At 48.7% G+C, this 22526-nt stretch overlaps 1 protein-coding gene across 2 annotated transcripts; it reads left to right on the top strand.

The window, feature by feature from the left end:
• Positions 1-21050, top strand: LOC148773196 (arylsulfatase L-like). Of its 2 annotated transcripts, none has more exons than XM_088833950.1 (11): positions 1-220; positions 6025-6069; positions 8755-8904; positions 10760-10881; positions 12100-12222; positions 15049-15472; positions 16102-16238; positions 17098-17232; positions 17692-17854; positions 19418-19539; positions 20098-21050. In XM_088833950.1, exons 2-11 carry the CDS (start codon positions 6047-6049, stop codon positions 20451-20453), a joined length of 1755 nt encoding a protein of 584 aa, XP_088690076.1. In that variant the 5' UTR covers positions 1-220; positions 6025-6046; the 3' UTR covers positions 20454-21050. The 2 variants fall into 2 exon arrangements, with proteins under 2 accessions (XP_088690076.1, XP_088690075.1); XM_088833949.1 differs by lacking the exon at positions 1-220 and adding an exon at positions 4673-4878.
• The last annotated feature ends 1476 nt before the right edge of the window (positions 21051-22526 follow it).

Genomic DNA, 22526 nt, shown 5'->3' with positions numbered 1-22526 from the left:
CAGGCCCTCCCTACAGAAGATCTTCTGCGCTATTTTGCAGAGTGTAAGGCTTGCTGAGTCTGTGCACAACCTAACTTGGTTCAGGCAGGACCGCTGTCACTCCGGAGAGTTAATCAGCCGCACATGCGTGGACCGCAGGGACCTCCCCGGGTCAGAGCCTGAGATCACATCTCCCGCCGCCTGCTGACCTCGGCTGCCCGGCCCCGAGACGGCCCTGCAGGTAACCCGTTTTTCTTGATTTGTTCTCCAAGCAGCAGCCAGCCTGGCTGGTGACCCTCAGCCCACACGTGGCCGCCTGGCACCCCTCTGGGGTCTGGCTGTACTTGGCAGGCAAATTTTCTTAAAAAAAAAAAAAAATAGAAAACAAAGATATCCATGTCAGATGGTGCCTCGGGGTGGGGTTTCTGGAAGGACTGCAGAATTAAACAGCGAAAGAGAGGGCTTCCCTGGTGGCTCTGATGGTAAAGACTTTGTCAGACCTGGGTTCGATCCCTGGGTCAGGAAGATCCCCTGGAGGAGAGCATGGCAACCCACGCCAGTATCGTTGCCTGGAAAATACCACGGTCAGAGGAGCCTGGTGGGCTACAGTCCACTGGGGTCGCACACAGAGGAATGCTCTGCAGAGTTGATCTCTCAGATGCTAAGAGATTTCAGAGCGTGGGGGACTGGGCACTAAAGAGATGCTGACATTCAAAACTGAAGTGGGTTTGGGAACGGAGCCCGGAGCGTAGTGGAGAAGCGAGGCATGCTGCCCCGGGGTCTGGAGGGTGGCCAGAAACCCAGGGGCTTGCAATTCTTTCTTCCCTGGAAGAGCATCAAAGGCTAAATTATAGGTACTACTTCACTGAAGGGCTTTCTTTCTCTTTTCCTGTATCCTATTATTTTTTTTAAATGGAGATATAAATAGCAGATAACATTGTGAGAGTCTGCCCTGTACAAAGGGACAGTTTGATACTCCTATGTGTTGCAATACGGTTGTGTCGATCGCGGGCGCCAACACTGCAGTAGCCTCACAGTTTCCATTGCTTTTTGTGTGTTCAGAACAATTAAGGTGTAGTCTCTTAATAACTTTGACTCTGGTATTATCTCTGGAATGTATTCACCTACACATTGCAAGGTTGCCTCCGTAAACATCGTCGGGTTCCTCCGGGACAGCTCAGCTGGGAGAAGGATGATGACCCCCCAGCTCAGAAGCCCACCCCACCATGGAGGCCACACAAGCCAATCTCTCTTCCACTCTTGAGCAGAGTTCAGGGTCACTGCACAAGCCATGCCACATCAACGGTCAGTAACTCCCCCAAGAGCCATCACTGGGCTTCCCTCATGTCTCTATGGTTCCTCATGGCCACAAAGAGGCTGCCAGGGACCGGCATTTTCACTACACGTAATGTCACCCAGTCAGTCGGTGACATTCCATCTTTACTGGGTATCCAGGGAAAGAGAAGTAGAAGATTAGCCCAAGGAATGACTCTCAGAAAACTCCTGTTGCCACCAGATGGTTTTGTAGACAAACAAATAAACTCCCTTTTCATGGAGTAGGAAGTGGCAACCCACTCCAGTGTTCTTGCCTGGAGAATCCCATGCACAGAGGAATCTTGTGGGCTAACAGTCCAAAGGGTCGCAAAGAGTCAGACATGACTGGGAGACTAACTCAACACTTCCCTTTTCCTATTATTGTTTGGTGCAGTTAGTAGCATACTAAATGCTATCCTGACTCTTTCTCTTTTTTTAAATCTATTTTTTATTGAGGAATGATTGCTTTAAAGAATTTTGCTGTTTTCTGTCAAACCTCAGCATGAATCAGCCATAGGTATACATATGTCCCCTCCCTTTTGAAACTTCTTCCCATCTCCCGCCCCTCTAGATTGATACAGAGCCCCTGTTTGAGTTTCCTGAGCCATGCAGCAAATTACCATTGGCTATCTATGTTACATATAGTAATGTTAGTTTCCATGTTATCTTTTTCATTAAAAAAAAAAAATCCTGGATATACAGGCTTCCCCGGTGGCTCAGCAGTAAAGAATCCACCTGCCAAAGCAGGAGACCCAGGTTTGATCCCTGGGTCTGGAAGATTCCCCTGGAGAAAGAAATGGCAACCCACTCCAGGATCCTTGCCTGGAGAATCCCATGGACAGAGGGGCTTAGCAGGCTACGGCCCCCACGGGGTCGCAAAGAGTTGGACATGACTGAGCGACTCAGCAACAACAAAATACTGCATATATAGATGACATGGTCCATCCACACAACAGAATATCATTTCGCCACGTTGGGGAATTCTGCACAGGGTACAACGTGGGCCAACCTTGCGGACATTTCGCTATGTGAGATTTAACGCCGGCCAGGAAAGGACAGACAGTGTACAGTTCATGGGTATAAGTGGCAGAGACTTATCCGATTCAAGGAGACAGAAAGCAGCAGAGTGGGCTCCGTGGGCTGGGGGAGCAGGGTGGGCAGGAGAGTGTTTAATGGGGACACAGTCTGGATCTGCGGAGATGAACTAGTTCCGAACGTGGGCAGAGGGGACGCTTGTACAACGAATGACGTGACCGTGCTCACTGCTACTGCGCTATGCACGTCAGGATGGAGATGGGAAATTCTGCAATGTCTTGTTTGTTGCTGTTTAGTCGCCACGACCTGTCCGGCTCTTTTGCAACTTCATGGACTGCAGCCCGCCAGGCTCCTGTGTCCATGCGATTCTCCAGGCAAGAATCCTGGACAGGGTTACCATTTCCTCCTCCTGGGGATCATCCCGACCCAGGGATCGAACTCAGGTCTCCTGCGTTGGCAGGCGGGCTCTTTACCACTAGTGGCACCTGGGAAGGAATTTCATATTGATGTGACATGATCTTCCATATAAATCTTTTTTAGTTTTAATTAAGTGTGTTTACCACAATTAAAAGGCAATCAGGGCTTCCCTTATGTCTCAGTTGCTTGCAACTGCCTGCAACATGGGAGACCTGGGTTCGATCCCTGGGTTGGGAAGATCTGCTGGAGAAGGGAAAGGCTACCCACTCCAGTATCCTTGGGCTTCCCTGGTGGCTCAGCTGGTAAATAATCCGCCTGTAATGCGGGAGACCTGGGTTCAATCTCTGGATTGGGAAGAATCCCCTGGAGAAGGGAAAAGCTACCCACTCCAGTATTCTGGCCTGGAGAATTCCATGGACTTATGTATAGTCCACGGGGTCACAAAGAGTCGGACACAACTGAGCGACTGTCATTTTCACCAGAATTAAAAATGAAAAAATATGTATTAGAGATCACGTCATATCGATTTCTTATCACTTCATTTTGCATTTTCCTTTATCCTGCTTCCTTTATGTCGGGGATCAGAAACCTCTGGTGCCTTCCACAAACTCAGCCTGCCTTTGGAAATCCAGTTTTATTGACGGACAAGGTCAGCCGTCTGGATGGTCGGGGGTCACATCCTGCTGCAATGGCAGAAAGAAGTGGCCGCAACAAGACCACCTTGGCAAAAAGTCCAAAATATTTATCGTCTCGTTGTTGATAAACACATGTTCTACTTTCTTTTTTTTTTGTTCCTCTCTTTTTCTTTCTTTTTTTGCTCGCACCTCAAGGCTCGCAGGATCTTTGGTCTCTGACCAGGGATTGAAACTGGACGCAGAATTAGCAGCGTGGAATCCTAAACCAGTGGGCCACCGGGGGCGGGGCGGGCAATCTTAATATTCTTTTTTAAATTTTTGGAAATGTTATTTATTGATTGACTTTGGACTGTGCTGGTTCTTCATTGCTGCTCAAGGAGTTTTCTCTAGTGGCGGCGAGCAGGGGCTCCTCTTGAGCTGTGGTCTGCGGGCTTCTCACTGCAGTGGTTTGTCTTCTCACCGAGCACGGGCTCCAAGCTTCTGCAGCTGCAGCTCGTGGCCTCGAGAGCACCGGCTCAGTCAGCTGCTGCTCCGTGGCACGTGGGATCTTCCCAGACTAGAGGTCGAACCCGTGTCTCCCTCTCCGGCAGGTAGATTCTTTACCACTGGGCCACTGGGAAAGCCCTTACATTTTTCTTTTTTTTAAAGTCACATTAGGACTCAGCCGCTTGCCTGGAGAATCCCAGGGACGGGGGAGCCTGGTGGGCTTCCGTCTATGGGGTCACACAGAGTCAGACACAACTGAAGTGACTTAGCAGCAGCAGCAGGACTCAGACACAAAAGGCAGAAACCCCAAACCAGGTGTTTTTTTTTTTTTTCTTTTCCTGGTCAAGGTGAAAGAGCGTTCCAACGAGGACATACCCACTCCAGCCTACCTCCTGCAGTCTGGCCCCAAGGGCATTGCTTGGACAGGCTTGCCAGGTGGTTCAGTGGTAACCAACCTGCCTGCAGGGCAAGAGACACAAGAGTTGTGGATTCGATCCCTGGGTTGGGAAGATCCCCTGGAAGAGGGCATGGCAACCCAGTGTAGTATTCTTGCCTGGAGAATCCCAGGGACGGAGGAGCCTGGTGGGCTGCAGTCCGTGGGGTCGCAGAGACTCGGGCACGACTGAGCACACACGTGGTTTGCACACTGGCCCCACCTGATCCAAGGACCTACCTCGAGGGCATTCCGGGCCTCATCAAACTGAACGCGCCTCCAGCCTGCCGCTGAACTGGAACATCCGCTTCGTCCCGAGTTTGTGCAAACAGGAGCAGTGAACCACGACCTGGGTGGGGTCCGAGGATTCTAGAACCTTCACAGGAAACATGGGTTTGCTTGCTATTGTCGTTCAGTCTCTGAGTCAGGTCTGACGCTTACGACCTCTTGGACTGTAGCCCCACCAGGCTCCTCCATCCGTGGGATTCTCCAGGCCAGAAGACTGCAGAAGGTTGTCATTTCCTCCTCCAGGGGAGCTTCCTGACCCAGGGATCGAACCTGCGTCTCCTACATTGGCAGGTGGGTTCTTTAACTACTGAGCCACCAGGGAAAACCTTGCTTTCTGGCTCCATATGTGGGACTCAGGGTCCATCTGGACTGAACCAGGCTTCCAGCATCCACGCCTGAATCCAGAACGCCTTGGGAACTTACACACTGCAATGGAGAAAACGTGGTCTGTTTTGGGGCCTCAAAAGCAATCACCCTTTCTGTCCTAAGCTACATCTAACGAAGTCCACGTTCTATGCTCTGGAGACGGTGTTCAGTGTCTGTAAAGCTTCTTCCGTAGGGAAGAGCACTGCTTTGGTTCTTTGTTTTGTTTCCAGATTAATTGATTTACTACTTATGGCTATGCTGTGTCTTCTTTGCCGTATCTGGGCTTTTCCGCACTGGCAGTGGGCGGGGGCAACTCTCTAGTTGGGGTGCAGGGGGCTTCTCATTGTGGGGCTCCTCTTCTAGAAGATCTCGGGCTCTAGAGCTTGCAGACTTAAGTATTTGTGACTCAGGGTCTTCACTGTTCATCGGCAAGAGGGATCTTTCCAACCCAGGGATGGAACCAGCGTCCCCTGCATTGGCAGGTGGATTTGTCACCGCTGAGCCACCAGGGAAGCCCCTGTTCGGTTTTTTTTTGTTGCTGTTGTTTTGGCCACCCTGGCCAGCATGCAGGATGTTAGCTTTTCCTACCAGGAATTGAACCCACTGGAAGCACACAGTCTTAACTACTCGATTACTAGGAAATTTCCAGGAAGAGCCTTCCTTTATGGGTTTTTAGTAATTTTCACAGGCTATTAGCAGAATCAAACTTTTCCCTCTTGTTGTTGAAACTCTTGAGTATACTCAGTGTCCTAAGCTGACTGGCCTCGCAGGATTGCCTGCGTGCTCAGCTGTGTCCGACTCTTTGCGACCCCATGGACTATAGCCCGCCAGGCTCCTCTGTCCATGGGATTCTCCAGGCAAGAAGACTGGAGTGGGTTGCCATTTCCTCCTCCAGGGGATCTTCCCGACCCAGGGACTGAACCCACGTGTCCTTCATTGCAGGCAGATTCTTTATTTTTTTACCACTGAACCGTTACATCACTTACTGCATTATTATGATATGCCTTACTGCATTATCAATATTTGAGCTTCTGCTGCCCATGTGAGTATGCATCTCTTTATTTCTTACAGGAAATACAAGGAAAGAGAGGCCATGTCGCGTCTGGAACACTCTTGGTAAGACAGGGCTGGGTGCAGTCGGTCATCTTCACCATCTGCCTCTGCATCTCTTCCAGTCATCTTCTCAGAATCCACTGACAGTAAAGTGATCTTCTCAGTTAGTCACTGATCAACGCCCCTTGGAGTTCCCTGGGGGCTCACATGGTAAAGAATCTGCCTGCGTTGCAGGAGATCTGGGTTCCATCCCTGGGTCGGGAAGATGCCCTGGAGGAGGGCATGGCAACCCACTCCAGTATTCCTGCCTGGAGAATCCCACGGAGAGAGGAGCCTGGAGGGCTGCAGTCCGTGGGGTCACAAAGAGTCAGACACGACTGAGCAGCTGAGTGCGTGTTGTCGAATGTATGACAATACTGCTTCCGTATTATGTTTTGGGTTTTTGGCCCCCAGGCATGTAGGATCTCAGCTTCCCGACCAGGGATCAAAGCTGTCCTCCCTGCAATGGAAGGTGAAATCTTAACTGCTGGACTGCCTGAAAAAAAAAAAAAAGAAAAACAAAAAATTCAAATGCCTAAGAGATGTATTCAAACTCTTCTGAAATGGGATGGATACTATATATTTTAAAAGTGTGAGTTGCTTTAACTAAAAAAAAAAATCAAATGCCTAAGAAAGTGAAAGTCACTCAGTCGTGTCCAACTCTTTGCAACCACGTGGACGATACAGTCCATGGCATTCTCCAGGCCAGAATCCTGAAGTGGGTAGCCTTTCCCTTCTCCAGGGGATCTTCCCAACCCAGGGATCGAACCCAGGTCTCCCACATTGCAGGCAGATTCTTTACCAGCTGAGCCACCAGGGAATGTATTTGAGCCATAAGAGATGTATTCAAACTCTTCTGAAATGGGATGATAATATATATTTTTAAAGTGTGAGTAGTTACTTTTAACTATCTGAAATCTGAAATGGATTGATAATATTTTTTTTAAAAAGGAGTATGAGTGTTTTTAACCAAAAAAACAAGTCAAATGCCTAAAAGATATATTCAAACTCTTCTGAAATGTGATGATAATATATATGTTAAAAAGTGTGAGTTGTCTTTCACTAAAAAAGAAAAAAATTAAATGCCTAAGAAGTGTACTCAGGCTCTTCTGAAATGAGATCATAATATTAAAAAAATGTGAGTTGTTTTTAACTAAAAAAGGGAAAAAAAAATCAAATGCCTAAAAGATGTATTCAAATCTGAAATGGGATGATAATATATATATAAATTAAGAGCAGAGTTGTTTTTTAACCAAAAAAAAAAAAGGGGGGGGGGAACTCAAATGCCTAAGAGATGTGCTCAAGTTCTTCTGAAATGAGATGATAATATTAAAAAAAGTGTGAGTCATTTTTAACAAAAAAAAATAAGAAAAATGAAATGCTTAAGACATGTATTTAGGCTCTTCTGAAATTCAAACCTAATATTAAAAAAAAAGTATGAGTTGCTTTTAACAAAAAATAAAATGCCTAAGAGATGTATCCAAACTCTTCTGAAATGGGAAGATAATATAATATATATTTAAGGCTTCCCTGGTGGCTCAGTTGGTAAAGAATCTGCCCACAATGCGGGAGACCTAGGTTTGATCCCTGGGTTGGGAAGATCCCCTGGAGAAGGGAAAGGTGACCCACTCCAGTATTCTGGCCTGGAGAATGCCATGGACTGTATCGTCCATGGGGTCTCAAAGAGAAAAAAAAGAAGAAAAATCAAATGCTTAAGACACGTATCCAACCTCTTCTGAAATTCAATGCTAATATCCAAAAAATGTACAAGTTGCCTTTAAGAAAAAGAAAATGCCTAACAGATGTTTTCATCAGAAACAGGATGATAACACATATATATATTATATTTAATATAATATACATTTAACTAAAAAAAGAAGAAAAAATATTGAATGCCTGAGAGATGTATTCAAAGTCTTCTGAAATAGGATGATAATATATGTATTATATTTAACATAGTATAATATATATTTAATTAATATATATTATATCTAATATAATATAACATTTCTAAAAAGAATCAGATGCCAGAGAGATGTATTCAAACTCTTCTGAAATGGGATGATAATAGATATATTATATATAAAAAAACATAATATACATTTAATTAATAGATATTATATTTACGGAGAAGGCAATGGCAAGCCACTCCAGTACTCTTGCCTAGAAAATCCCATGGACAGAGGAGCCTGGTGGGCTACAGTCCAAGGGGTCGCTAAGAGTCGGACACGACTGAGCGACTTCACTTTCACTTTTCACCTTCACGCATTGGAGAAGGAAATGGCAACCCACTCCAGTGTTCTTGCCTGGAGAATCCCAGGGACGGCGGAGCCTGGTGGGCTGCCGTCTGTGGGGTCACACAGAGTTGGACAAGACTGAAGTGAATTAGCAGCAGCAGCAGCAACATACAGGTTTAAGAAGAAGAAAATAGAATCAAATGCCTAAGAGATGTATTCAGACTCTTCTGAAATGGGATGATAATAGATATATATAATATGCATTTAATTAATATGTTATATTTAATGTAATATAACATATATTTTCAAAAAGAAGAAAAGCGAATCAAATGCGTAAGAGATGTATTCGAGCTCTCCTGTACCGGGACGCCCCTATCAGTCCCCGGAACAAGTGCCCCCAGCTTTCAGGTCACAGAAGCTGTGTACTTAGATGGAAGCCCGCACGCAGCCTTGTCTGGCCCTTATCTTTCAGGAGCTGGCTGGCTCTCACCGTCGCTGCGCTTCTGGGTCCGAAACCCTCAGCCTGCGGCCCTCCACCCGGCCCCCGGCCAAACATCCTCCTTCTGATGGCAGACGATCTCGGCATCGGAGATGTCGGTTGCTACGGCAACACCAGCATCAGGCAAGGACCGGGGAGCGGGCTTCTCTGACACCCGGGTGCAGAGGTCCACGACAAGCCGTCTGACCTTTGCTCCAGGCAATTCAAACGTGAACAGAGCTGTGCACACATCCTTTCTTTGTCCTGTATCGGGCTTCTCATGTGGCTTAGTGGTAAGGAGTTTGCATCTCCAGTGCAGGAGATGTGGGTTCCATCCCTGGGTCGGGAAGATCCCCTGAGGGGAGGGCATGGCAACCCACTCCACTCTTCTTGCCTGGAGAATCCCATGGACAGAGGAGCCTGGAGGGGCTACAGACCGTGGGGTGGCAAAGAGTCGGAGGCGACCCAGCCAGTGAAAGCACTTCAGTCTTGCATTGTTTCCAAGTCTGCACTCAGGCCAGCTCAAACGTAGAGTATAACCAAGTCGCTCTACTCTACAGCAGAGATTAATGCAACATTGTGAAATCAATGATGCACCCATATATAAAAAAAAATGTTAAAATAAAAAAGACTGAAAGTCCTAAGTGAGGAGTCACCCTGGACTCTCAACTCTGGATGTTCTATTGAGTCCATCTCAGCCTCAGTAGGACAGTGTGGAAGCGTTTGATAAACAATGCAGTTGGATGGCATTTTCCTGGTGGTCCAGTGGTTAAGACTCCGCCTTCCAACACAAGGGACGCAGGTTCGATTCCCGCTCAGGGAACTGAGATCCTGCATGCAGAGGGGTGTGGTCAGACATTGAAAAACAATTCTGCAGCTGACGCTTCTTTGATGGTTCGGAAGACATTTGAAGTTTTGCTGCTGTTTGTTTGGAGTTTTTTTGTTTTGTTTTGTTATTAATTTTTAATGGAGTATAGTTGCTTTCCGATGTTGTATCAGTTTCTGCTGTACAGCAAAGTGAATCAGCTAGACGTGTACCTGTATCCCCTCTCCTTTTGGATTCTCTTTCCCATTTAGGTCACCATGGAGCATTGAGCAGAGTTCCCCGTGCTGTACTGTAGGTTCTGACTAGTTATCTCTTTTATACGTAGTATCTCGCTAAGTCGCTTCAGTCATTTCTGATTTTATACATAGTATCATGCTAACTTGCCTCAGTCATCTCCAACTCTCTGTGACCCCATGGACTGTAGCCCACCAGGCTCGCCTGTCCACGGGATTCTCCAGGCGGGAATACTGGAGTGGGTTGCCACGCCTTCCTCCAGGAGATCTTCCCGACCCAGGGCTCGAACCCGGGTCTCCTGCATGGGCAGGTGGGCTCTTTACCACTAGCACCACCTAGGAAGCCCATAGTATCAGTAGGGTCTATATGTCAATCCCAAACTCCCCAGTCATCCCACCCCACCGCCCCACCCCTCATTCCCTGCTTGGTATCCACACCATTAGTCTCGACATCTGCGTCTCTATTTCTGCTCTGCAAACAGGTTCGTTGGTACCACATTTCTAGATTCCACGTACATGCGCTCATATACGATATTTTTACGTTTCTGACTCACCTCACTCCGTAGGACAACCTCTAGGTCCATCCTGACCTCTGCAAAGTCATTGCCTTTTGATAAGGCAGTAAAGAATCCACCTGCCACTGTAGGAGACTCAGGTTCGATTCCTGGGTCGGGAAGATCCCCTGGAGTAGATGGAGGCAACCCACTCCAGTATTCCTGCCCGGAGAATCCCATGGACAGAGGAGCCTGGCGGGCTACAGTCCACGGGGTCACAAAGAGTTGGACACGATTGAATGAGCCCGCACAGGAACTTAGGGAGTTATTCACTGGTAAACTGCCAGGTTTTCTATCAAGTAGGATGTCACTCTGCTTTATGGAAAGAAAAACAAACCATGTGTTGGTTTGCTAAGGATTAAGAGAGTTAATGTTTCCTTCCACAGGACTCCAAACATCGACCGCCTTGCAGCGGATGGCGTGAGGCTCACCCAGCATCTGGCCGCTGCCTCTGTGTGCACCCCAAGTAGAGCGGCGTTTTTAACGGGCAGATACCCGCTCCGATCAGGTTGGTCCTTCCATCTAACCACACACTGGACAGGAACACACTCTCTGTAACTAATCAGGCATGAATTGTTCAGTTCAGAGTCTGGAGAATGCTTCAAGTCACCCTGTATTTTTTTTTTTCTGTTTTTGTTTAATTGTGGTCAAAGTCACATAATATACAGCATCCTATCTTAACTGTATTTAACCACACAATTCAAAGGCTTCCCTGGTGGCTCAGATGGTAAAGAATCTGCCCGCAATGCAAGAGACTGCGTTCAATCCCTGGGTTGGGGAGATCCCCTGGAGAAGGGCACGGCTACCCACTCCAGCAATTCTGGCCTGGAGAATCCCATGGACTGTACAGTCCACGGGGTCGCAAAGAGTCAGACACGACTGAGCACCTTTCACCCACAAACTGAAACAGTGTCTCCATTAAAGCCAAAGTCGCCATAACTAGAGAAAAGCCCGCCGTCAGTCACGAAGGGCCCGTGCAGCCAAAAAATAAAATAGACATAAAAAATTTTTTTTTTTAAAGAAAGTACACTGGGTGACGATGCCAGAAAAAAACCCCATGAGGTCAACTCATGTTGGAAGGTTAAATTTTTCATGGCATGTTGAGTCACAGAGATTTCCAGCAAATACTCCGAATTAAATAATAAGAGTAGAGACTTCCCTGGTGGTCCAGTGGCTGACTGTGCACCCAGCGCAGGGGCCCTGAGTTCGATCCTTGCTCACGAAACTAAGACCCCACATCCTGCAACTAAGAGTTCACACACACAGTTAACAGATCCTGTGGGCCCACCTAAGACCCAGCACAGCCAAGTAAATAAAAGGAAGATATTAAGTAGGTGACTCAGACCGTAAAGAATCTGCCTGCAGTGCAGGACACCTAGGTTTGATCCCTGGGATGGGAAAATCCCCTGTGGAAGGGCATGGCAACCCACTCTGGTAATTGTGCTTGGAGAATCCCACAAAGTAGGTGACTCAGACCGTAAAGAATCTGCCTGCAGTGCAGGAGACCCAGGTTCGATCCCTGGGACAGGAAGATCCTCTGGAGAAGGGCATGGCAACCCACTCCAGTATTCTTGCCTGGAGAATCCCGTGGACCGAGGAGCCTGGGGTCTACAGTCCATGGTTTACAAACACTCAGACAGGACTGAGAGACTAACTCTTAACAGCAGCAGTGATGACGCAACTTGATGTCCGATTGTAATGTCTCTCTGAACACCGTTGATCAAAGGTATGGTTTCCAGTGACGGCCTCCGTGTTCTTCAGTGGACAGCGGCCTCTGGAGGACTTCCGCCCAGTGAAATAACTTTTGCAAAAATACTGAAAGCTAAAGGCTATACCACCGGACTCATAGGTATGTACACTTTCTAAGGGTTAAGCACATTACTATCTTTTTCTTCTGAAAACTTTTAGACTGAACTCAGTTTCAGCTCAGTTCAGTTCAGTTCAGTTGCTCAGTCGTGTCCGACTCTCCGCGACCCCATGAATCACAGCATGCCAGGCCTCCCTGTCCATCAGCAGCTCCCGGAGTTCACCCAAACCCACGTCCATCGAGTTGGTGATGCCATCCAGCCATCTCATTCTCTGTCGTCCCCGTCTCCTCCCACCCCCAATCCCTCCCAGCATCAGAGTCTTTTCCAGTGAGTCAACTCGTCGCATGAGGTGGCCAAAGTATTTTAGACGATCCCAATTCTGTTGGCAATATCCAAGGAACTATAGTCAGGAGCCAGTCAAACAGTATTGAGCACATTATGTTTATAGGGACATTTAATTGACATATGGGCTTCCCTGATAGCTCAGTTGTAAGGAATCCACCTGCAATACAGGAGACCCTGCTTCATTCCTGGGTTGGGAAGATCCCCTAGAGAAGGGATAGGCTACCCACTCCAGTATTCTTGGGCTTCCCTGGTGGATCAGCTGGTAAAGAATCTGTCTGTAATGCGGGAGACCTGGGTTTGATCCCTGGGTTGGGAAGATTCCCCTGGAGAAGGGAAAGGCTACCCACTCCAGTATTCTGGCCCGGAGAATTCCATGGACTGGATAGTCCATGCTGCTGCTGCTGCTAAGTCGCTTCAGTCGTGTCTGACTCTGTGCGACCCCATAGACAGCAGCCCACCAGGCTCTCCCATCCCTGGGATTCTCCAGGCAAGAACACTGGAGTGGGTTGCCATTTCCTTCTCCAACGCGTGAAAGTGAAAAGTGAAAGTGAGGTCACTCAGTCGTGTCCAACTGAGTGACCCCATGGACTGCAGCCTACCAGGCTCCTCCATCCATGGGATTTTCTAGGCAAGAGCACTGGAGTGGCTTGCCATTGCCTTCTCCGGGATAGTCCATGGGGAGTTCACAAAGTGTTGGACACGACTGAGCGACTTTCACTTTCAGTTCAACTAAAAAGTTTGCAAATGAGATAGTTGGGAAACGCAGCAGAATTTCTCACTGGACAGAAAGCTCCATGCATGCTGGAATGTTGCTACCCAGGTTGCTCCATGCAAAGTAGATGTGCCAGAAATATCAGCTTAATGAGATATTTGGCATTTCATACAATTTTCTGATGCACTATGATTTAAAAGCTTAGAAATTGGGTGGGGATTAGAGTGGGAGTTTGGGATGGACATGGACACACTGCTGTATTTAACATGGAGAACCAGCAAGGATCTGCTGGACAGCACAGGGAACTCTGCTCAATGCTCTGTAGTAACCTTATGGTCACCAGGGGAGAAGGATGGGGGAAGGGATAGTCAGGGAATTTGGGATGGACATGGACACACTGCTGTATTTAACATGGAGAACCATCAAGGACCTGCTGGACAGCACAGGGAACTCTGCTCAATGCTCTGTAGTAACCTTATGGTCACCAGGGGAAGGATGGGGGAAGGGATAGTCAGGGAGTTTGGGATGGACATGGACACACTGCTGTATTTAACATGGAGAACCAGCAAGGACCTGCTGGACAGCACAGGGAACTCTGCTCAATGCTCTGTAGTAACCTTATGGTCACCAGGGGGAAGGATGGGGGAAGGGATAGTCAGGGAGTCTGGGATGGACATGGACACACTGCTGTATTTAACATGGAGAAGCAGCAAGGACCTGCTGGACAGCACAGGGGACTCCGCTCAATTTTCTGTAATAATCTAACTGAGGAAACCTTTTTAAAAAGAAGATATATGTGCATATGTATCACTGATTCACTTTGCTGTACATCTGAAACTAACAGAACACTGTTAGTCAATAAGACTCCAATATGAAATAAACATTAAAAAAATATAACTGCAAATCATCTACAAGACAGCACTGGAGGCATCACAGGTGTGATGATAACAAATTTTCAGAAGGAAGCAAAGTCTCTCTAAGGTCCCCAGTGCAGCCCACATGGAGTTCTAATCTGTTGGTGATGTTCCATGGCTCAGTTGTATCTGACTCTTTCTGACCCCATGGACGGCAGCACGCCAGGCCTCCGTGTCCTCCACTATCTCCCGGAGCTTGCTCAAACTCATGGCCATTGAGTCGGTGATGCCATCCAACCATCTCCTCCTCTGTTGCCTCCTTCTCCTGCCTTCAATCTTTCCCAGCATCAGGGTCTTTCCAAATGAGTCAGCTGTTTGCATCAGGTGGCCAAGGGATTGGAGTTTCCGCTTCAGCAGCAGTCCTTCCAATGAATATTCGGGACTGATTTCCTTTAGGATGGACTGGTTGGATCTCCTTGCAGTCCAAGGGGCTCTCAAGAGTTTTCTCCAACACCACAGCTCAAAAGCATCCGTTCTTTGATGCTTAGCCTTCTTTATGGTCCAACTCTCACATGCATACATGACGACTGGAAAAACCATAGCCTTGACTGGATGCACTTTTGCTGGCAAAGTGATGGAGTTCTCAACTGAGAAACGAGATGCAGACAGGTGTCTCAAAGGACGATCAGACTCTGAGAAGATGGGAGACGGTGATTAGTTACAACGGGCACCAGAAATGCAGACACACAAGCTCCTCCTTGCCTTGACTGAGCCTGCCCAGGTTCCTGGGGAAATAACAGCAAACACCGTCCCCTGCCCACCTGCCTGAGTCCTGACCTCATCCCATGACCCAGCAGAGAACTGAGGACTCGGCAAGCACGTCATACCCACTCACCGAAGGATAAAAGGACCACTGTCATATCTGCACACTTTTTTTTTTCTTGCCTGTTTTCCAGGAAAATGGCATTTGGGTCTCAGCTGTGCGTCTCCCGACGATCACTGCCACCACCCACTCAACCACGGCTTCGACCATTTCTACGGAATGCCGTTCAGCATGATGGCAGACTGCCAGCGCTGGGGACTATCCGAGAAGCGTGCGGTCCTGGAGCGTCGACTCAGCGTCTGCTCCCAGCTCGTGGCCTTGGCCGCCTTCACGCTCACGATGGGGAAGCTCACCCGCCTGACAATGGCCTCCTGGACTCCAGTCATCTGGTCGACCGTCGTGGGCCTCCTGCTCTTCACCGCCTCCTGTTTGGTGGGCGCCCTGATCGCTCACGCGGACTGCTTTCTGATGCGGAATCACTCCATCTCTGAGCAGCCCATGCGCTCTCAGAGGACGACGCCACTCATGCTCCGGGAGGTCTCAGCCTTCCTCAAAAGGTGAGTGCAGAAAGGCGCTTCAGGGTGAAGATGCAAGCTTCAGGGTGAAGACGCATCTCGAATCTCCTTCTTCCATGATGGGTAGGGTGTTGTTTGGTTGCTCAGTGGTGTCCGACTCCTTGCGACCCCATGAACGGCAGCACACCAGGCTTCACTGTCCATCACCGCCTCCCGGAGCTTACTCAAACTCATGTCCATCCAGTCGGATGAGCTGCCATTCAACCATATCATCCTCTGCTGCCCACTTCTCCTCTTGTTAATAGGTATATAAAAAATAAAAAGTGAAACCATTAGTTGTTGAGTCATGTCTGACTCTTTGTGACCCCATGGACTGTAGCCCACCAGGCTCCTCTGTCCTCGGGATTCTCCAGGCCTGAATACTGGAGTGGGTTGCCATTTCCTCCTCCAAGGGATCTTCCCGACCCAGGGATCGAACCCAGGTCTCCTGTGTTGCAGGCAGACTCTTTACCAACTGAGCCCCCAGGGAAGCCCGCATGGTGAAATCGTTCTGGCTAAAAGACAACTGTGGTAAAATGGATGCTCCTAAACGATGATTCCCTGGAACCCAACTGGGTCCACTGAAGCAAGTGAGCAAGAAATAAAGCCGGGCGTGTTGTATCGATTTTCAGAAACAAGCAAGGACCTTTCCTCCTCTTCGTGTCCTTCCTGCACGTCCACACCCCTCTTGTCACGACTGAGAACTTCCGTGGGAGGAGTCCCCATGGGCTCTACGGGGACAACAGTGAAGAGATGGACTGGATGGTGGGTAAGTAGCTTTGCTTCACTGCTGCGCAGACACTTTAATGCCTGCTTCACAGTCACCTCTGCTCCCTCTCCCTTCTCCCCTATGACCTTCTTTTACCTCACTGTTAAGTGTTTGCCACCTCGTCCTGTCTCATCCACCCTTGTCGCTCTCCTGAAATTGTTTGGAGGATGAATGGGGCATATACAAAGAGATGCATCAATCTTAGATCAAAGATGCTTTCTGGTTGTTCCGTCTCCGAGTCATGTCCGACTCTTTGTGACCCCATGGACTACAGCATGCCATGGACCCATGGCATTTGGGTCTCAGCTGGTAAAATGGCCATTTTACCAGCCATTTGGATCACAGGACACTTCCCTGTCCATCACCGTCTTCCGGAGTTGCACAAACTCATGTCCATGGAGTCGGTGATGCCACCCAACCATCTCATCCTCTGTCGTCCCCTTCTCCTCCTTCCTTCAATCTTTCCCAGCATTGGGGTCTTTTCCAGTCAGTCAGCTCTTCCCATCAGGTGGCCAAAGGAGTTTTAGCATCAGTCCTTCCCATGAATGTTCAGGGTTGGCTTCCTTTAGGATGGACTGGTTTCACCTTGCAGTCCAAAGAACCCTGAGTCTTCTCCAACATCACAGTTCGAAAGCATCAGTTCTTTTGTGCTCAGCTTTCTTTATGGTCCAACTGTCACATCCGTACATGACCACTGGAAAAACCAGAGCTTTGAGTACACCCACTGGAATACCACACTTCTATTACTGGTCACTCAGTACCCTTTCATACTAAAGACTCCTTTTCATGAAGCGTTCCAAAAATTTGGGGAGAGACTGTCTTCTGTTTTGACCAACTCAGACACATCTGTTCTTTGCAGGCCAGATCCTTGATACTTTGGACACAGAAGGGTTGACCAACAGTACCCTCGTTTATTTTACATCGGATCACGGGGGATCCTTAGAGGCTCAGTTTGGAAACAACCAATACGGTGGCTGGAATGGGATATATAAAGGTGAGTGAGGCATTCCCAGATGATGTGTCTACTGTCTTCATCTCTTCCCAATTATTCTCAACCCTTCCTCTGGAATTTGAGTTTACAAAAACAAAGTCACAAAAATCAGAAGAACCCCAGTGATCACTGTGGTGGACAGAATCATGTCCCCAAAGACATCCACGTCCTTTGTAGACATGTGGTTGATAGAATAATGTCCCCAGAGGTGTCCATATACTGACCTCCGAGTGGGCAAAATTGTGCCCCGAGACATTCACATCCTGACCCCAGTATGGTCGAAAACCAACGCCCAGATTAATAAGGAAAATAAAACCTGACCATGTAGGAGCTAATTGTCATCATGTCATTAAACAGAGAGGGACAGAAAGAGTGATTTAAAAGGACCAGAAGAGTTTAGTCACCCAGGGAGGCAACCGCTGATTTTGAATCACATTCTTTCCTGTTGATGTTTAAACACAGGTGGCAAAGGCATGGGCGGCTGGGAAGGCGGGATCCGGGTCCCAGGGATATTCCGGTGGCCTGGGGTCCTGCCGGCCGGCCACGTGATCCACGAGCCCACCAGCCTGATGGACGTCTTCCCCACCGTGGTCCACTTGGCGGGCGGCCAGGTGCCCCAGGACAGGTAAAGACCGGGCCAGAGAAGGCAATTTCGTTTTGCCTAGAGACAACGTGTGTGGCAAACATCACTGTCCCTTTCATTGGGCCTAAAACACCCATGAAATCGGAACCCGGAAAAGCATTGATCATTAGGGGCTCCAATGTCTGCTTTACAGAGTACACAACACGTCCTTCTCCTGAGTTAAAAGCAGAGCCTTTTGAGTATAAGGACGTTGGTCGCTGAAACGCACTGATACTTGACTGAGTTTGTCATGAGAGTTCTTTTCATGTATCCCGGTAGAGACTTTTGATGTTTCCGGTTTTTTTTTTCCCTTTAAAAATTATAGAGACTTCCCTGGAAGCCCGGTGGTTGAGACTCTGTACTTCCAATGCAGGGGTTGTGGGTTCAATCCTTAGTCAAGGACTAAGATCCTACATGCAGCAGAACATGGTACCCCCAAAAATTATAGAAAATTTGGGAGTAAAAGAAAAAAGATAAAATAATTTCTTAAAGTTGCCAACATACAGAGGAATACATAATTAATTTATATGATAACGTGAAAGCATTAGTCGCCCAGTCACATCCGACTCTTTGCAACCCCGTGGACTGTCGCCCGCCAGGCTCTTCTCTCCATGGAATTTTCCAGGCAAGAAGACTAGAGTCGGTACCATGCCCTCCTCCAGGGGATCTTCCTAACCCAGGAATCGAGCCCCAGTCTCCTGCATTGCAGGCAGATTCTTTAGTCTGAGCCACCAGGGAAGCCCCATGTTAAATGATACCTAGATACTATATATATTTAGATATATTTTATATACTTGTATATATATTATATAATTGTATATGTGTGCACGCTAAGTCCCTTCAATTGTGTCTGACTCTTTGCGATGCTGCATACTATAGCCCACCAGGCTCCTCTGTCTGTCTCCAGGCAAGAATACTGGAGTGGGTTGCCATTCCCTTCTCCGGGGGATCTTCCTGACCCAGGGATCGAACCTGCTCCTCCTATATTGGCAGGGAGATTCTTTACCACCTGGGAAGCCCCATATATATCGTGAGTGAAGTGCAAGTCGTTCAGTCGTGTCTGACTCTTTGCAACCCCATGGACAATACAGTCCATGGAATTCTCCAGGCCAGAATGCTGGAGTGGGTAGCCTTTCCCTTCTTCAGGGCATCCTCCCAACCCAGGGATCGAACTCAGGTCTCCCGCATTGCAGGTGGATTCTTTACGAGCTGAGCCACCAGGGAAGCCCCATATATACTGTATATACTCATTTTATTATATATATTTATGGAATGATTCCAGGTCTTGTGGAAGCACAGCACATATTCTGTGATGAGTCAAAGCTCCAATCTGTATAAAACCAAGCAGCTGTTTCCCAGACATTAACCCATCCGTGCATTCAGAATAAGGCTGCGTAGACCTTTGCTTCAGCCCCCTGCAGGGGGGGACCCGCCAGGCTCTTGCAACCAAAGGTTCTGCCTGCAGGTGGATGGTATACCAGCTGCCTGCCCAGGGCTCGCTGAAGGATTTTGCCCACCTCTCAGCGGCCCCGCCCTGAGTCCGCCCCGCCTTGCCCCCGCCTGCAGGGTGGTGGACGGCCGGGACCTGCTGGCCCTGCTCCAGGGGACCGCGCAGCACTCGGACCATGAGTTCCTCATGCATTACTGTGAGAGCTTTCTGCACGCCGCCCGGTGGCACCAACGCGACCGTGAGTCCGCCGCACGCGGAGGCCGGCTTGGCCCCTGCTCTCCTTTGTGCTCCTTGACGCCTTTCATTTATTTCCACGTGATTGTCTTTACTTCCTTCCGTCTTTACTTGGCGGTATTCTTCTTCCGATCCCCGGAGCATCCTTTAGCTGTCAATCACCCTGCCCCGATGAGAAGGGAAGGCTTGCCTATGGTTCCGTGGTTGTTCAGTGGCTAAGTCGTGTCAAACTCTTTGGCAACCCCATGGACTGTGTGTAACCCCCCCCCGCCCCCCCGCCCAGGCTCCTCTGTCCATGGGATTCTCTGGGCAAAAATACTGGAGTGGGTTGCCATGCCCTCCTCCTCCTCCAGTGACTCCTCCGGACCCAGGGGTCTAACATGGGTCTCCTGCATTGCAGGAAGATTCTCTACCATCCGAGCCACCAGGGAAGCCCATGCCTGTCCCATCCACCTCAAACACGCTCAGAAGACTGGCCACTGTCCGTCCTTAACCTTCAATTAAGTCCACTAACTGAATCCAGTAATTCAGCTAAGTTCACTAATTCTCGCCCTTCTTCCAGGAGGCACAGTGTGGAAAGTCCACTTCACGACCCCAGTCTTCCAGCCGGACGGCGCGGGTGCCTGCTACGGGCAGGCGGTGTGCCCCTGCTCCGGGGACGGGGTGGCCCACCACGCCCCACCGCTGCTGTTCGACCTGTCCCGAGACCCTTCCGAGGCCCACGCCCTCACGCCGGACACGGAGCCGTCGTTCCACCGGGTGGTGGAGACCGTGGCCCGGGCCGTGGCGGCCCATCGCCAGACGCTCAGCCCGGTTCCGCTGCAGCTGGACGGGGCGGACAACGTGTGGAAGCCGTGGCTGCAGCCGTGCTGTGGTCGGTTTCCCTTCTGCTGGTGCGATCGGGACGCGGACCCATGATAGGACCCTGCCTGGGATAACCGGCTCACTGGCGTCAAACAAACATAAAACATCGGTGTGAAGTGAAGTCGCCTGCTTGTGTGGGCTTGAATGCTTTCACCTAGAATCCAGGCTGAAGTCAGTGCTGGGCGGTGCGGGCACGGCGGGCCGAGGCCGGGGGGAACAAAGGCTGAGATATATGAAGACGGTAACTTGGAAACTCACATTGCGCTGCTTTGTGCCAGACTCTTTGCGACCCCATGGACTGTAGCCCCACCAGGCTCCTCTGTCCATGGAATTCTCCAGGCAAGAACACAGGAGCAGGTTGCCAAGCCCTCCTCTAGGGGATCTTCCCGACCCAGAGATCCAACCGCACTGCAGGCGGATTCTTTACCAGCTGAGCCACCAGGGAAGCCCGGAAACTTACATGACCATATGTAAATTACATAACCAATGGGAATTTGCTGTATGACTCAGGAAACTCAAACAGGGGCTCGCTGACAACCTAGATGGGATGGGATGGGAAGGCAGATGGGAGGTAGATTCAAGAGGGAGGGGAACATATGTACACCTACGGCTGATTCATGTTGAGGTTTAGCAGAAGCCAGCCAAATTCTGTAAAGCAATTATCCTTCAATTAAAAAGATAAATCAATTTTTAAAAGATAATCCAATATTTGTCTTTCTGTTTTGACTTTGAGAAAGACAAATATCATATATTAATGTACACAGCAGAAGGGGGCGACAGAGGATGAGATGGTTGGATGGCATCACCGACTCGATGGACATGAGTCTGAGCAAGCTCCGGAGTTGGTGATGGACAGGGAGGCCTGGCGAGCTGCAGTCCACGGGGTCACAAAGAGTCGGACGCGACTGAGCGACTGAACTGAACTGAATGCACATACATGGAATCTAGAAAGATGGTCCTGACAATCCTAACTGCAGAGCAGCAAAGAAGGTGAAGTCATAAAGGACAGACGTGCAGACACAGCGGGGGAAGGACGGCGTGGGACGGACGGACAGCGAAGCCTTGAAACATATGTCCTATCCTCTGTAAGGTAGACAGCCAGTTGGGACTTGCTGTACGACGCAAGGAAGCCAAAGCTGGTGCTCTCTGACAAACTATACGGGTGGGACAGGGAGAGACGTTCAAGAGGAAGAGGACATATGCACGCCTACGGCTGATTCATGCTGATGTAAAGCAAAACCAGCACAATATTGGGAAGTAATGACTCTCCAATAAAAAATAAGAAAGCCTTCCTCAGCGATCAATGCAAAGAAATAGAGGAAAACAACAGAATGGGAAAGACAAGAGATCTCTTCAAGAAAAGTAGAGATATCAAGGGAACATTTCATGCAAAGATGGGCTCGATAAAGGACAGAAATTGTATGGACCTAACAGAAGCAGAAGATTTTAAGAAGAGGTGGCAAGAATACACAGAAGAACTGTACAAAAAAGATCTTCATGACCAAGATAATCACGATGGTGTGATCACTCACCTGGAACCAGACATTCTGGAATGTGAAGTCAAGTGGGCCTTAGAAAGCATCACTACGAACAGAGCTAGTGGAGGTGATGGAATTCCAGTTGAGCTATTTCAAATCCTGAAAGATGATGCTGTGAAAGTGCTGCACTCAATATGCCAGCAAATTTGGAAAACTCAGCAGTGGCCAGAGGACTGGAAAAGGTCAGTCTTCATTCCAATCCCAAAGAAAGGCAATGCCAAAGAATGCTCAAACTACCGCACAATTGCACTCATCTCACACGCTAGTAAAGTCATGCTCAAAATTCTCCTAGCCAGGCTTCAGCAATATGTGAACCGTGAACTTCCAGATGTTCAAGCAGGTTTCAGAAAAGGCAGAGGCACCAGAGATCAAATTGCCAACATCTGCTGGATCATGGAGAAAGCAAGAGAGTTCCAGAAAAACATCTATTTCTGCTTCACTGACTATGCCAAAGCTTTTGACTGTGTGGATCACAATAAACTGTGGAACATTCTGAAAGAGATGGGAATACCAGACCACCTGACCTGCCTCTTGAGAAACCTGTATGCAGGTCAGGAAGCAACAGTTAGAACTGGACCTGGAACAACAG

Source organism: Moschus berezovskii, chromosome X (genome assembly GCF_049115385.1).
Source record: "Moschus berezovskii isolate FMDL1 chromosome X, NW_MosBer_1.0, whole genome shotgun sequence".
Taxonomy (NCBI): domain Eukaryota; kingdom Metazoa; phylum Chordata; class Mammalia; order Artiodactyla; family Moschidae; genus Moschus; species Moschus berezovskii.
Note: the sequence above shows the minus strand (reverse complement) of the source record. Positions and strands in the feature narration are given on the sequence as shown.